A 15,733-nucleotide genomic window follows, 5' to 3' on the forward strand; every position below is an offset into this window, starting at 1 on the left:
TTATTATTTTTGACAGAGCCATTAGAGAACATATCTATGTATGTTTTATAATTTAAAGGCATTATCTCTCCCCAGTTTTATTCTCCTTTCCATATTATTTCACAGAAATTGTGACTTTATAAATCGTAATTCTGACTGAAAAAGTCGCAATTTTTTTTTTTATTCAGTGGCGGAAATGGGCTTCCATACAAAACTAGCAAAGAGTTGTAATTATATGTATGCAATATGTAATTATAATTATAAACTACATATTATAAATTATAAACAATACTTTCAAAAGGTATCTCCCATGATAAATATTTTACGTAAAAATTGTGTCAAATAGCACTGGTCTCCAATATATCTATTTCTTCATAAATGATCCCCTTCCAACCACAAACACACACACACACACACACACACACACACACACCCCACTAAGACTTTTGTGTTTGACCTGATCCCAAGTCACACTTCTTGAGGACACCAACAGCTACAGACTGAAACATTTGTAAGCTTGCACAGTTTTGAGAAGAATCCACTTCAACATCATGCACAAACCAGGTAAGACTGATTATTTATATAATGTATTGTGTAAAACTAATATTTTTAAATTCAAAACTATATTTATACTGTATTTTTTCTCAGATAATGTTTCCTCTTTTCTACAGTATCCCAAACACAAGACATGGGTCAACTCATCTTCAGAGATTATAAATGGTAACATAAGTTCAGAAGGTTGTTGCAATGTTTTATCCATTTTTGTATTGTTTCACCTATCCAATTAAGGTGAGTTTAGAAAATGACATGATATAACGTCTTTAATAGGCTATTAGCCTGTAGTGATTATTGTCAACATAACTGTTGTTTTGCAGTTTCTGGTAAACAGAGACAAACACAGAAAGTGCATTGTGGAGGACAGAATTGGTTGAGCTCAATGTAAGATGAGGAAGATGTTGTTGATGTGGACGCTCACAGGATCTACAGTGAGGAATGGAGTCTGCTGGGACACTTCATTTCATGTGTTATTTACTGCATTTGTTTGAAATCTTTCGTTCAAAGTAGATGTATTTGTAAATGTTGTTTTCTTTTGAAATAGTTTTCTGACTGTTTTTATGTTTTGGATACTATTTACTATAATTCCCCTAATAAAGACAATCAATCTGCCCACCTGGTCAGAAACCATTCACATCATTCACCTGTAAGGTTTTTGGAAGGGATGTATTCTAAATGTAACCAATAAAGTCACTTTTCTGCAAAGGTTTTGGGTGGGATAAATCACAAGTTTACCAATTAAATGACTTTTGAAGGACGTTTGTGTGCCCAGTGTCCCAATAGCTGTCTGGTTTAGGGGTGGGTTTAGTTTCAAATCAACCAATCCAGTTTAACATGAATGACCAAAAGGGGAGGGCACACAGTGCCACGAAGGTGAGAACATCCCCTTCATTTAGGGGATTACTTGCCATGACAACAAATGGCTGTTGCATGGAAGAAGACATCAGTAACATACATCCGAATTGGTACATATCTGGCAGTATACGGACCTATGGAATTTCCGTGTCTGGTCAGTAATACTCCCAGATTTGTCTGAAATTCTGCGGTGTGTAACCTATAATTGTAATGAAATGAAGAGACACTCATCTCATATTTAATGTGAGTTGCATTGTCAAATGGTAATATTTGATGTTAAGTTGTGTGATTTTGAACCAAACAACACACAAGTTATTTAACGTGTTTCAGCTGTCTATCTTTTCCAGCTGTACATTGTCTGAAGCCCATGCACAGGGCAGGTAGACCGTGGACACAGTGTTTTCCCATAGTGTCAGCCCTTATGTAGCACAGGGAGAATGTATGAAAGGGAACATGTATTTTTTTTTTTTCTTGCACACAAGAACGTGTTTTTGACAAAAAGATAAGCTTCACATCACTTCTGTTTTTAACTCTCCAGAATGTGTGTCTTCTAGACTTAGCTCCTAGACCACTGTAAGTAAGCATCAGTCAATAACAACCAGGTAGGTCAATGTTACACAGCTTCTTAGGGCAATCTGTCAAATTATATATTTAAAAATTATATCTGAAAATATATTATTTGTACTTGGGGGGGGTGTCATCTAAACAAATCAAAATCTTTTAACATTCTTGTTATACAACACGCCAACTTTGAAGTGGAGGTAAACATATTTAATAACTCTTTATTAAATCCATGTTAGTCACAGAAAAAGTAAACATTTTGCACACAGCATTTTTCCAGCATACATGTTGATACACAGAAACATTGTCTTTAGGGTAGTAAAAGCACAGAAAAAATGCAATGGAAAATGAGGTTAGAAATCCCTGAAAAGCTGTAAAAGATATATATTTTTTATGGAACACCTATGTAACTACATTAACCAACAAACAACATACTATCAAAAACATGGACAAAAACATGGACAAACAGTAAGAGCATCCATGTCTGGGCTCATATGATGTGGAGTGTATATTTCAACAATCAACAGTCCACATTGTTAAATGAGTGTGCATGTATCTTAAAGCAACAAGTAAACAAATAAAGAAGGGATAGTTAAGCAATTGTTGGCAACTTCCAAACAAAACAGAAAAAAAGTTACAGCAAAAAAGTTACACTTATTACAAAATATAGAAAGTTCAAAACAATCATAAGTTGTATTGTACTTGCTAATTATCTGAGAGATTACTTTGACAGATTGTACCTTAATATTACAGCATAAAGTGCTTTATATAAGGGAGCAAATATGCAGCAGCTGTGCTGCACACTGTGCCTCAGGTGCACAAAAGGCACTGTTTTCACAAGTTTATACTGTTGTCATTTGCAAATCAATTCTAAGTTTTCCCTGATATGAGAGTGACTGGGTAAGACTTCATACAGAATCTATCTTTGGTTTCTTTCTTGTCTGAGAAGAACAGAGAACTTCCACGTGTCGGTGTACTGTGAGAGCAGGATCTCTTTAGGGAAGAACTCATCCACCTCAGGAGGAATGTCAAGATCTTTACGCTCCATGTAGGACACAACAGTGTCTTTAATACTGGAAGACAGACAGAATTTAGTGAGTTATGATAGATTTCCATATGTTCAACAGGAGCTTTAGAGTGCACATCACCACAATCTTAACAAGGCACCCATGGATTCTGCAAATACAAAACCCAACTTAATTAACTTCGATTATTTTGAGTATAGTATTTTCAGTGTAATACTTTTTGCCACCACAATTTTATAGATTTGTTTTTGTAAACTGAATTTAATTTTCTTCTTTCATTGTCCAGAAATTTGTATGCAGACAGTTTTTTGGGCAATAACTATATATATATTATGATATAGGCATTTTATGGATACATGCCATGGACACAGAACACTGCTATAAAACAGATTCATAAATAAATAATATAAATATAAACAAATACATTTTCCCCCAGTTTAAACAATGAAGCTATATATTTCTAGTTGAGCGTGATGAGTGTGTAGCACATAGTTTGGCCAGTTTCATGTTTTGGATAGCCTTTCCTAGCATACTGAAAACCATTGCATCATAAATAAATGGTTAATTCAGATATTACTCTTACTTCTGTTGATTACTCTTACTATGTTCCACGAAATCGATCAGAAATTACTGTTAGTTTTACAAGCTCTCAGTACCCCCCCCCAAAAAAGCTATTGCTATAACTTGCAGTTACAGTAAGCGAGTCAAATGTTTATTCAATAACCGCTCTGATTAATTCAGTGAGTTTATTAAGTCAGACTGATTCCAAACCGTAATGTGAGTGAAAAGAAATCAATGAAGGTAGGTGTCCTTTCAAGTAATTTGTTTGTGAATCAGACTACACTAGTTTTATTTTTTGTTTTAGTGCAGCTCATGAGGATGTTGCAGCTAAAGCACGTGCAATTATTACATTAACAAACTGGGTAAATTTTATTTATGCTTGTGGCTCAGGAGAATCAGCATTGCACTAAACACTAGTACACTACATTACAGAAGCAATTCTCGAAAATGTTTCATTAACTGTTAAACTGCAAAAGTGAAACCCCTCCAAAAACTAACTTGTGCACATTTGAAGAAAGCAAAATTTAGAAGAAAAGTTGCAGCGCTTGTAATATTCCTATCAGGTCTCACCCCCAGTCAGGCCTAAAGGTGTCCGTGGCTTTTGGGTTCTTCAGGACCAAAAGCAGAAACTCGTGCATCTCCAACAGGAAGGCATCAGCACTGGACTTAGTGAAAAAACTAGTGAGCAGCCTCTTGTGTTCCTCCTGCAAAGGACGTTTGTACTCTTTGCTGATGCTCACAAACGGGTCCTGAAGAGCAGATGAACAGAGTCATTACCACATACAAGCTCACTAAAAGCACAAGACAGAATACTATATATACTGTGCTGAGTGTCTCACCCTCTTCAGACGTAGCATTGTCTCTGATTTCAGAGAGCTGAGCACCTGCCACAGTGCCACACAGTGTTTCAGGCTGCTCCTACTTAATGCCTGCACACACAATTATCACTTAAAAAGCACAGTGTTCTGGCAATGTGTGATACTTGTAAGTATACATCAAGGTAAAAGTATTTCAACGTTTAAATATCTCAAGGCCTCTTCTGTTCCATCTAACAGTTTTTTAACAGGGGGATTTAACACACATTCTTCTAAGAGAAACACGTCTGGTCATGACATTAATCTAATACAGGGCTTCCTTAAGACCAGTGAGGATAGCATCCTTGTAACACCACTGCTTTAAAATATTCAAATGCAGAAAGTGTGTACATGACCAACCTTGAAGACATGTGGGGCCATGTGGTCAGTCATCTGTAGCACCTCCTTCAAATAAGTGCTCAGCTGCATGTGTGACTCTCCCCCCGTCATGGCGAGGAAACCCAGGGCCAGTTCGACTGTGGACAGGGCCTCACACACGTCACTGTAGGACTGCAGCTCCTTCACGAGGTCGTACTGTGTCAGAGGCTGCAACGACTCCTTTGGAAACACAATCATTTAACGGCTTGTGACATGGATTAAATGGATGTAATTAATTTTAAAAGTTGCATTTAAACAATATTAATATTCATTAAGAGCATTTTGGGACCTACACCTAACAATAACAATCAATACAATGTATAAACATCTATAATGTAATAAATAATATAACTTACTTGTTGAACTTTGCTCTTAACATCTTTAAATATGATCTCATAATTTCTGTCCTGTCTGTTCACCAGTGTCGGAATACCCTGAAACATGAAAAGACAAAAACACAAATGAGTAAAATCATTTATTTTTGTTTTGTTTTATCTACTCTACTGGTTGTCAATCCTGAAGAGCTAATAAAAAATACATCTGAATCAACATCTGACTCATTTATCTAATCAATTGGTTGTCAAGCCTGAAGAACTCCTGAAAATACATCTGAACAGGCATTTTTCAGCTCTTGTGGTGCTGTGACGTACATTAAGGGTGATGTGTGGTTTGCCCTGTAGAAAGCGGGTGAGGATCTGCTGCTGAATCTTGGGCAGGTCGTACTCCGCCAGGGTTTCCTGCCCACGCTCCATCCTGTATTGGCAGTTGGACAGCACCAACGGCAGCACATCCCGCTCATACTCATAACGGATCACGTGCAGCTCCGTCAGGTCACCTGGGCTTACCGTGTAACTGGAAGGAAACAGGACAGAGAATGACCAGGAGGTGCCTAATCGAGAAATTGGGTGTGGTGGGCTCAAAGCTGTTAAATTTAACCGCTAGCTCACAGTGACTCAGGGTTCTGAGTGTTTTTTCCCCCCAGTATGTTGCTATGTGGTCCTCAGCGTAATATAATATTAAATTTTATAATATAATATTACACCACTAAGTAATATTGTTGTTTAGTTACAACACAGAACCCTACTTCAAAGTAAGCCTGTAGGTGTTTTTTTCACTCATCCAGCATCACAAGCTGTTTTAAAGTGAAAATTGTAAGTCTGATCATTCATCAAAGTAATGTTGAAATGTTTCAATGAAATATTGGATTTTTTTCAATTGTTTTTAATTGTTGGTCTGTTTAGTTTAGTTTAGTTTAGTTTAGTTTAGTTTATTTATATAGCTCAATAAAACAACAGTCACTGACCAGTGCTGTAGAAAAATTGGAAAACCAATATAAAAAAAACACCAATCAAAACAATAAAATAGCATACAAAGACATAATACATAGAGAGAAAAAAGCTCAGGATGACTCGCATATTATAAGCCTTCTCTAAAAGGAAGGTTTTAAGTTTTACTTTAAACAGAGAATCTGTAGTGATTATCCTAATAGATAAAAGGTAGGCTATTCCACAGTTTGGACCTTGATTTAAGCTGCCAGAGACAGCTAACGATCCAAACACAATTGCCTCAGTCTTTCTTTAGTACTTGTGTTTCACTGTAACAGCGAAATAATCTGGTGTTTTTAATGAAACTGTCTTTAAGAACATGTACATTTGCTGAATAACAGTACAACCTACAACAATCTGAAGACTCATGGTATGAAATATTTCTCATAGCCACAAATGGTACATGATGAGTTACGCCATGATGATTAATACTATGGTTATGGGTTTGCTGAAGTCAACTCATGAGCAGTGACCACTATCAAACAAAATACTACCACAAATGACATGGGACTAAATTTGCTGAATCTCTTACCCAGACTCCTCTCCAGTGTATCTTTCAACTGTGTAGATGAGATCGTTGTGCAGGGTGATGAGGTAGCTGACGAGGGCAGTGGAGCACAGGCCCAGGCCGCTTCTTTGCGGCAGCAGCACCTGCATGTCTGCGTCCAGACCCAGATCCTCCCCAGTGTAATCGTCCGGCAGCTTTATCTCTCCTGTCACAAACAGACCATCTCATGCATCACTCATCAATGGAAAAAAATAATAGACATCTGTAGAAGAAATTACTACACAGTGGTTTAAAGTGAATGCTTGTGAATATTTGAATTTCTGCATTGATTACTCAAAATCTGATCGCAATTTTATGAACAATTATAGACAAATCTGACTAACTAATAATGTACAAATTTGTACTTTTAACATTTCTATTGAATACTTTATTTAAATCACTAACAGTGTATGGTGGAGCTGCAATTGAATTTTCTACATTTGTAGACAGGGTATCTTACCTACTTATTTATGAATAACTTAATAGGTCTTTACAAATGCTAAAGCCTTGTCCAGCTTCATGCATCTCTGTAATGTGTTTTTAAATATTTTAAGGATCTTTTTTTTTTTTTTAAGTCAAGTGAAGTCAGCTTTATTTGTTGGTAACCAGGTAACCTTTGTGTGCCTTAAAATAAAGGGCAGAGCACCCACACTTCCAATCTTATCTCCTTAACTGACTTCAATTAGCTTTGGAAAAGTCGTAACACAGAGGTTAACTTGCAGTACTTTATCCAGCCTGCTGTCAATGAACTGTCAGTGTCTTCAATAAAATTTTGAAAAGTACAATGTTTTCTGTTATTAGTTAAGTCAGACTGTGTTTGTCTATAATTGTGACTTGATGAAGATCAGACAACACATTAATGCAGAAATCCAATTATTTCCACAAACTTATGCTTGCCGTTGTAGGTAGGAGATGGTTTACCTGTGGTAGCCAGAGATACCCTGATTTGGTTCCAAGTTGATATAAAGATTTTTATGCGCTTTTCATACCAAGCAGTGAGTGAAGCTGTTGATTGAAAACATGGCACAATCATTATGTTTGCAATGAAAGTAAACTTTATTATTAGAAAAATGGCATATGCTTGCATGACTGCTGAAAATATTTGTGCTGAAATGGGCAAATCAACCATCAACTGAAATTACTGAAATTATTAACAATGAAATGATCATAGACAAATCATAAATATCTCCATACTGACTCAACACTTTGCCATGGCAAATCATCACTAATATCACCATATTAGTACCTGATTTCTGATTTTGCAGGAACTCTCCAATGGTGTTGTAGTTTAACTCTGTCATGTTCTGGAACTTTTTTACCAAATCCCTCTGGAGAACTAAGATGTCTGGAAGGAACCGCACCAACCGTAGCTCTGCTTCCTGAAATATATTTTTTTTGCCATTATTTTAATACAGATTTTTTCCACTCTGTTTTATTACTGCAGATAAACCCACCACTAATCAGCATGTTAAAACAAAATAAACTATAGCTGGTCCTTCATATGTCAGTAAGACTAACATCAAAGTCAACCATGTTCTGTCTATACAACATCTACATCTGTCTAGAAAACAGGCATCATGAAATGCATTCTCTGGTTGTTCAACTAATGGGAAAAACACTGGTTGATAAAATCTCACCCTCTGAAGGAACTTCCAGAGCACTGGCAAGGTGTCCCGGCCACTATTTTGCTCCACAATGTGGGTCAAACTCAACATTGAGACCTTCCTTCTGCAGCTCCAGATAGATGAATTATGGATGAGGGAGTTCAGGGGCAGAGAGTGAAGGAAAAGCCCTGGCTCCCCAAATGTCAACTTCATCACTGGATTAGAAGACACTCGTTCATCTTTCCTGATGAAGGCATTCACTTCCTTTAGCTGATGCTCCAAAACCTGAGAGAAAGATCAAAGAATGGAAAGTAATAATCAGCTAATCTAAGGGTTATGAGAAGTACTCTACTACTGAGGTCATTAATGTAACAATTAATCAACGGCTCTTAATCAACCATTCAGGTTTTACTTTTTTGTTAGGTCCAGTTATAAAACAACTACTCAACAATGAAAATGTTTTTAAATGTAAATAAATTTGTCGATCCATTTCAGAGGCAATGAAAAAGAAGGGAAACAAATGGAAAATAAAGCATGATTTACACACTAAAAGTAAGATGCAAAAAACTTCTGTGATGTACTAAAAGATGCTCACCTTCAGCTGATGTGTGATGACATCAGTATTCATGGCATTTTCCCATCCATTTCTTGCATTTTTAGTGGAAAGGTTTGGATCGTAAGGAACAGGCCCTGTTTGAAATAACAATGTTATATTTCTTGAATTTCTGAGGCAGGAGGTCAATATGGCAAGTGACAAATGTAAGATGAGGTGTGGGACTCTTACACTGGCTGGTCTGATGAGGATCCAGTAGACTGTGGATGGTCAAATGGATTGAACTGACTGTATCATCCAGCCCTTTGCCAAGAGCTCTGCTTAGTTGCTCAATGTCCTTCAAAAGATGGGCCATCAGGAATGGGCCAGGATCCAGCACAGCAGGCTTGATGATCTGGATGAGACTCTTAAGAGAAACATGCAAGAATATGGGATGAATATAGTTAAAGGTGCTCTCAGTAAGTTTTTATGTTTAAGTTTGGTTGGCTTTACACCAGAGCTGGGTCTGGTTCTTGATACATTTCCTCAGTTCTTCAAACACGTGTGTATTTGTTCTGGATATGTGTACTGTATGCATCACAAGTATCAATACTCAAAACCACAATTAGCATATGATCATATACTGTATATATTATGCAAACAGCAGGCAGAAAGAATGTAATACTTGTGGGTTGTTCTGAGCTCCCAGCAGCATGGACATGTGTGTGAGCAGTCTGAGAAGAGCGAAGGGGGCAGGTGACATATTCTTAGTGTCCTGCATGTCAGGTTGGTCACGACGCTGTGCATCACCCAGAATGTGTCCCGACTGAGTACGGTCCCCTCTGCAAAGAGGTACAATTGCCTCAAATTGATTAAAACAACTACCTGTAAGAATTATCTCTAAAAAGATACCATCCACATTTCTACAAATAATTATTATGGCTAATAAATGGCTAAATTTAAAATCAAGAAAAGCCTTAGTCAAAACTGGTTCAACAGGTACAGTAGTCATTTATATAAGGAATGACACGTGTATAGTGTGCAAGTCAATATTGCAAAATAAATCCCCAAATTTTCATTAAAATGCTAATTTTGTATAGTTCAATAGAACTTTATGGTAAAGTTTTATATGTTAACATTAATTACAATATTTTACATTAACTAAACATAATTATTAATTATTTAGAAGTATTATTTAATGTCTTCATGTATTAATGCATTTTTAACTTAAAAAGAGAAAAAACAAGCATTAATTGCAAGAGTAACTCACTGTATCAGCATGGCTTGGAAGCCTTGAACAGGATTGTGGTTGGTGCCACCTATTGGTGCATCACAGTCTGGACAACGACCAACCTCCATGGGTCGACCACACTGGACAGATAACAGAAAGAAAATTTTTTAATTTTAAGAAGAAGAAAAAAAAACATGAATCTAATTCTGTGCTCTGTGACAATTAATATCTAGTTAATGCAAATCAGGAATTAAGTTACATGACCCTACCTCACCAACAGTGCATGGATGACCATTAGGACAGACTGTAAAACACAAAAGGACATCAGAGATTAGGAAATGACGATATATAATCCTCTCAATGCAGAATGCCACGTCAATGGCAATGACCTGTCAAAATTCCAGCCCCCTTGGACCCCATGGTGACTCAAAAAAGATTATCCCTTTTACTTTATTAATACATGCATTCTGGTCTTGTAAACAATTCTCCAGTATTTTTTTTTTCTTTTCATCATCTTTTATTAAACTACTTAAAAGTTAAAAAAAAAGTTAAAAAAGGAAGTTAAATAACTTGCTCCATCTCTGAAATGACTTTTGTTTTTCACTGACATTCACTCTCAATTCCGGGTGGAGAAAATGCTGCCATACATTTTTCATCTTTTTCATAAAAAAAAAAAAAATCCCATTTCACTCTAAAATTTGTCATATTAGAACAATAATATGGTTTGAAAAATCAGTTTCATTTTATTTTAGCAAACTTTTGTGGAATTTAATTCTGTAAGAAATTATATTACCATAGGTCAATAGGCATACATTATTGCTGTTGCTGTTATTTTAGGCATTACAACAGAGAGATACTCGATATAACAGAAAATAACATTTTATGTAAGACCCAGGGAAACAACGTCAAATATACGGTATTATCTTAAACTCCCAAAGTTCTGATAATGAAGTTCTGTTTAATTATCACTGCATTAACATGAGCTATAACAGGGTAACGTAATTTAATATTGCATCACTGGGTTTCCAGGTGCACTGAATTTTTACAGGTCTTGAATTTTGCATCACACTGGTAAATTCTATAGCATCACAGATAAACAGAATCCACTCACAATACCACTGAAGTTGTCCCATAGCCTGCTGGGCAACTGCCAACATGTCATCGGGCATAGTTGGGATGAATGAAGCCTGTCAGGAGAACATGATAGAAATATCACACTCAAACACATTTTAGTCACTATGTAAAGCGTGAAGGGTTCATACCATCATGTTGTTTGGGGACAGTGCCAGTTGCTGCAGTGGCTGCAGTAAAGGTAGATTTCCACACAGCAGTACTACAGCCATGTGAACTGTGACCTCTACCAGCACAAATTCTCTGCCTGAGGTCTGTGGTTGTACATGCAGAGCATGAAGATCATTTTTCACCAGCGCTTGAGCAAATGCTCTCATTTCATTATTGACGAAGACTTTTGAGCTTCTGATAAAATCTTCAAGGCCAACACATTGCTACAGAAAACAACATGAATATCAGACATACAGCAGTGATATACATTTATCAAAAAATCCATAGAACACAGAAAATATGGCTTATATTATATATATGTATATATATATATACACGGTCAGAATTGTTGGTACCCTTCGTAAATATGATCAAAGGCGTCTGATCAAAGGCAATTACTGGTACTCCTAGAAATTCTTATAAATTATCTCTGAAATATATTCCCATTCATATTGACAATTTTGAGCACACCATGTGATTATAAACATTAAATTATCCAGCCATGGCTTCCTGTTTCACAGAAATTGTTTTCACAGAAAACAAAGGCCAAATTCCAAATTAAATCACCCATCACGATGAAAAAAAACAAAGAATATATTTCTGATGTGCAGCAAAAGATAATTGAGCTTCACAAATTAGAAAGTGGCTTTAAGAAAAGAGCTACAGCAGTGAAAATTCCCGTTTCCACCATCAGGGCAATAATTAAGAATTTCCAATCAACATAAAATGTTATGAGTCTGCCTGGAAGAGGACGCGTGTCTATATCATCCTAAAGCATGGTGAGAAGGAGAGTTTGAGTGGCTAAAGACTCTCCAAGGATCACAGCTGGAGAACTGCAGAAAATAGTTGAGTTTTGGGGTAAGAAAAAAAAATTAATTAAACGGCACCTACATCATCACATGCTGTTTGGGAGGGCTTCAAGAAAAAAAAAAAAAACAATTCTAGAAATGAAAACGCTTTCACCAAAAAACAAATCTCCAATTCAGTTGTCAGACACGACTTCAAATGGGACTGGCTTCTATGGTCAGATGTAACTAAAAAATTTGCTTTTTTAGCAGCAAACACTCAAGAAGGGTTTGGTGAACACAGAGATAAAAAATACCCCATGTGTACAATGAAATATACTGCTGTATTTTTAATGTTGTGGGCCTATATTTCTGCTGGAGGTCCTGGAAATCTTGTTTAGATACATTACATCACATCATTTCTATCAAATGCCAACAGATAAAAAAAAATCAAAAAGTGACCGACTCTAGAAATCTTATAATGGGCCACGTTTGGATCTTCCAACCGGACAATAATCCAAAAACAAACCTTAAAAACAACACAAAAATGGGCACAAAACCAAGCTACTGCTATGGCCATTCCAGTCCTCTGACACTGAACCTATAGAAAATGAGTGGGGTGAACTGAAGAGAAGAAGCACCAACATGGAGCTGGGAATCTGAAGGGTCTGGAGTGATTCTGGATGAAGAAATGGTCTCTGATCTCTTGTCAGGTGTTCTCTAACCTCATCAGGCATTATAGGGAGAAAACTCCTATACTATTTTGGCAAATGGAGGTTTCAAAAAGTACTGAATAAAAGGGTACCATTAATTGTGTCCAATGTGTATTAGAGAAAAACATTTATTTCATAATGATATTTCCCCCCCATTGTAAATTCTTATTCTCCAATGAAAGATTAAGATTGTTTTAATAGACCAAAAGGATTAACAATGCAGATGTATTTCCACAGCCTTCTTTGATCATATTTACCAAGGGTACCAACAATTCTTACAACGAGTGTGATATATTATATATATATATATATATATATTGTTGTGTAGCATATGTTTGTGTTTTTACCTCAGGTTTAGGGTGCATGTTGGGGTTTCCACTTCTGTACAGGGCGGTGACTTCTCTGAACAAAGCCAGAAGCAGATAAACAGCTTTCTTCATGGGTGTGCAGTTGCAATCCTTCTGACAAAGATGTTTTGAAAGACATTGCAAACTGGTCAGCACAGATAAAGCAGTTTAACAAAACTGAGGAAGATCAGTTTATATAAATCAAATAAAGATCAAATATTTGATTGCATATTTTAAGCATTTAATTTCAGTGTTCGTGTAGTGGACAATACCTTACAAACTAGTAAACTGCCTCGTTACTGTCTAATGAGGCATCCTAACCCAACTGGAACTTTACCATTAAGAGGCAATATAACAATGTATATAATTGTCTTTTATGTCAAACATAAAGTTTAATACTATTGACAGTTACCATTGAAATGATCAAAATCAGCAATTAGCCATTAGAATTATTACATTTTATTTACTTGTACAGGAGAATTTTTTTACCCCTCTTGAATTTGGGCTTTTTTTCCATTTTAATGGCATTTTTGCCCAAAGCCCCTGTTAAATTCTGACCTTAGTCACTGCCACAGATGCACTGTGATATGGTCTATCCACCTTATTTTTCAACACGGATGTAAGCTGTTTTCTGTGAATGTGTGAGATTTCCAGTTCATTAGCCGCTGTAGGGAAATGACGAGAGGAATAACAAAGTGCAGTAAACGATAAACTGCACTACAAACCAGTGTTCATAGTTAAGATAATACATTAAAATATTATGGTAAAACACATCAATTTGTAATATCAAGCAGCAAAATGAGCTGTTTTGTACAGCTAAAAATAGCTGGAAGTAGATGACACTGGACGTCAGACCCATAAAATTTACAAATGGCCATGCCTGCTCTTAAGGGAAAAATAAGGTGGATAGGCGGCTCTCTAGATTTTGGAGCACGGTGTGTGTGTGTGTGTGGGGGCATGTGTGTGTGCGCGTTGTAAAGGAGTAGACAAATACCTCAATAGCTTTCTGTATTGCACTCATGTTGCAATCTAGCATGGCTTTGGCTACTGCATCTCGAATAGTTTTGTAGTCCATTCCACATGCTAGATACTGGTCAATTTGACTGTCATCTCGATTCTGAGAGTAATAAACATAGCAGTTAAAGAATAAATACTTGTCACTCAGGATTATGAAGTTAATTAAACTAAAACCCACCGACTCAAGAATCTCCTGAGGAAACAGCCACTTGAACCCTTCCTGTGTCAGAAGTTTCTGGACATATTCAACCCCATGAAGACTGCAGATCTTTCTGATGAGGTAAACCCTGTACCAGTCATTTCTGATTTGGCAGCATAGACTAACCACGCTGTCCAAAAACGGTGGTATAAAAGCTGAAGGATCATCGTGTGCACCTAAAATCAGGAAAACAATATCAATACCAACATAAAAATTATTTAAATTTCAAATACAGACATTTTTTTCTAATTTAGTTTCTAGCCTTTGACAATCATGAAAACTCATGAAAACATTCTAGGCTCAAAGTGCATATTTCATGAACTGTTGCAATATTGTTTCAAAACTGGGGAGAAATAAGAGAAAACATTGCAAAAAAAAAAAAAAAAAGTTGCAATGCAAAAATAACTTTTTGCATAATACTTTTTTTTTTTTCCATGTAATTTTTTTAATGTAACCTGGACATATTCTGTGAAATCATGTCACACACTAAAACACAAGCACTACAGGCTTTTTCAAATTACCAGCACTTGTCACTCTATTCACTAGCAGGTCAGCCGCCATATCCAGGCACAATCGAACTCTGGCCACCCGCTGCAGGTGTTCTATAGATGCAGTGTGTGCAGACACAGCATCAGAGTGAAGGAACTCCAGCAGAAAACGAGTTTCCTCCTGTAAACAGGCCTGCTGCTCTGCCACTGAATGCCACTTTGTCCGATCATACATTGAGTCCTGCAGACACAGGAGAAACATACTGTACTTTAAACCAAATTTTAAACATATAAGGGTATTTTAACACGAATTCTTGAGAAATTAATAAAAAATGTAATTTTAATTAAATAAAGTAAGAGTAAGTTAAGATGTATAGAAAAGAATAAAAGCAAAAAAGTATAACTAGCCTTAATCAGTATGCTATTTTTTCACAATAGATATACAGATATATATCACCAAAAATATTTCATTATCATAACTAAAACTAAGCCATAAAACATGGCAGGTGAACGTGAGTTGGTCAGGGCAGTGATATACACACCTCCAAACAGTTTATGTACAAAGAATAAAGCTCGGTTTTATCAGTCTCCTCAATGATGTTGCTTTGCTCAACTTCTGTCAGATGCTGCTGAAGATAGTGCTTCACGTCATCAAAGCTGAAAAAGGAAAAAGACAAAAAATATTATCTCGATAAATGTTTAAGAGAGTGCTGTGAGCTGTAAGAAGCCCTGCGCTCACCTGTACTTGAGCAGGAGTTTCAGTACCACTGAACGCACCACTGGATTTTTATCGACAGAGTCATCAAAGGGAGAAAGAGCCTTAGTCAAGAACCTCCTGTCTCGCCCTGAGAGGATAAGGAACAACGTTCTGGTCATTTATTCATTCTGATCAAAAC

General features: G+C 36.4%; 1 protein-coding gene across 4 annotated transcripts in view; it reads right to left on the reverse strand.

Annotated features, from left to right (window-relative positions):
- Positions 1–2,145: 2,145 nt before the first annotated feature.
- rnf213a (ring finger protein 213a) overlaps positions 2,146–15,733 on the reverse strand; it is a 92,448-nt gene continuing 78,860 nt past the window's right edge. For 3 of the 4 annotated variants that reach the window (XM_058769352.1, XM_058769353.1, XM_058769355.1), the window contains 23 exons: positions 15,577–15,682; positions 15,380–15,494; positions 14,871–15,078; positions 14,329–14,525; positions 14,128–14,250; positions 13,134–13,247; positions 11,270–11,512; positions 11,119–11,194; positions 10,277–10,311; positions 10,047–10,147; positions 9,462–9,618; positions 9,029–9,203; positions 8,840–8,934; positions 8,278–8,529; positions 7,887–8,019; positions 7,562–7,645; positions 6,626–6,806; positions 5,419–5,620; positions 5,125–5,202; positions 4,751–4,948; positions 4,376–4,465; positions 4,107–4,285; positions 2,146–3,023 (listed from right to left, as the gene is read on the reverse strand). In XM_058769352.1, coding sequence (XP_058625335.1) covers positions 2,870–3,023; positions 4,107–4,285; positions 4,376–4,465; positions 4,751–4,948; positions 5,125–5,202; positions 5,419–5,620; positions 6,626–6,806; positions 7,562–7,645; positions 7,887–8,019; positions 8,278–8,529; positions 8,840–8,934; positions 9,029–9,203; positions 9,462–9,618; positions 10,047–10,147; positions 10,277–10,311; positions 11,119–11,194; positions 11,270–11,512; positions 13,134–13,247; positions 14,128–14,250; positions 14,329–14,525; positions 14,871–15,078; positions 15,380–15,494; positions 15,577–15,682 — 3,296 coding nt within the window. In that variant the 3' untranslated portion in view covers positions 2,146–2,869. The remainder of the gene's footprint in view (positions 3,024–4,106; positions 4,286–4,375; positions 4,466–4,750; positions 4,949–5,124; positions 5,203–5,418; positions 5,621–6,625; positions 6,807–7,561; positions 7,646–7,886; positions 8,020–8,277; positions 8,530–8,839; positions 8,935–9,028; positions 9,204–9,461; positions 9,619–10,046; positions 10,148–10,276; positions 10,312–11,118; positions 11,195–11,269; positions 11,513–13,133; positions 13,248–14,127; positions 14,251–14,328; positions 14,526–14,870; positions 15,079–15,379; positions 15,495–15,576; positions 15,683–15,733) is intronic. The other variant, XM_058769354.1, reaches the window with a different exon arrangement.

This window comes from Onychostoma macrolepis, chromosome 03 (assembly GCF_012432095.1).
Source record: "Onychostoma macrolepis isolate SWU-2019 chromosome 03, ASM1243209v1, whole genome shotgun sequence".
Classification (NCBI taxonomy): domain Eukaryota; kingdom Metazoa; phylum Chordata; class Actinopteri; order Cypriniformes; family Cyprinidae; genus Onychostoma; species Onychostoma macrolepis.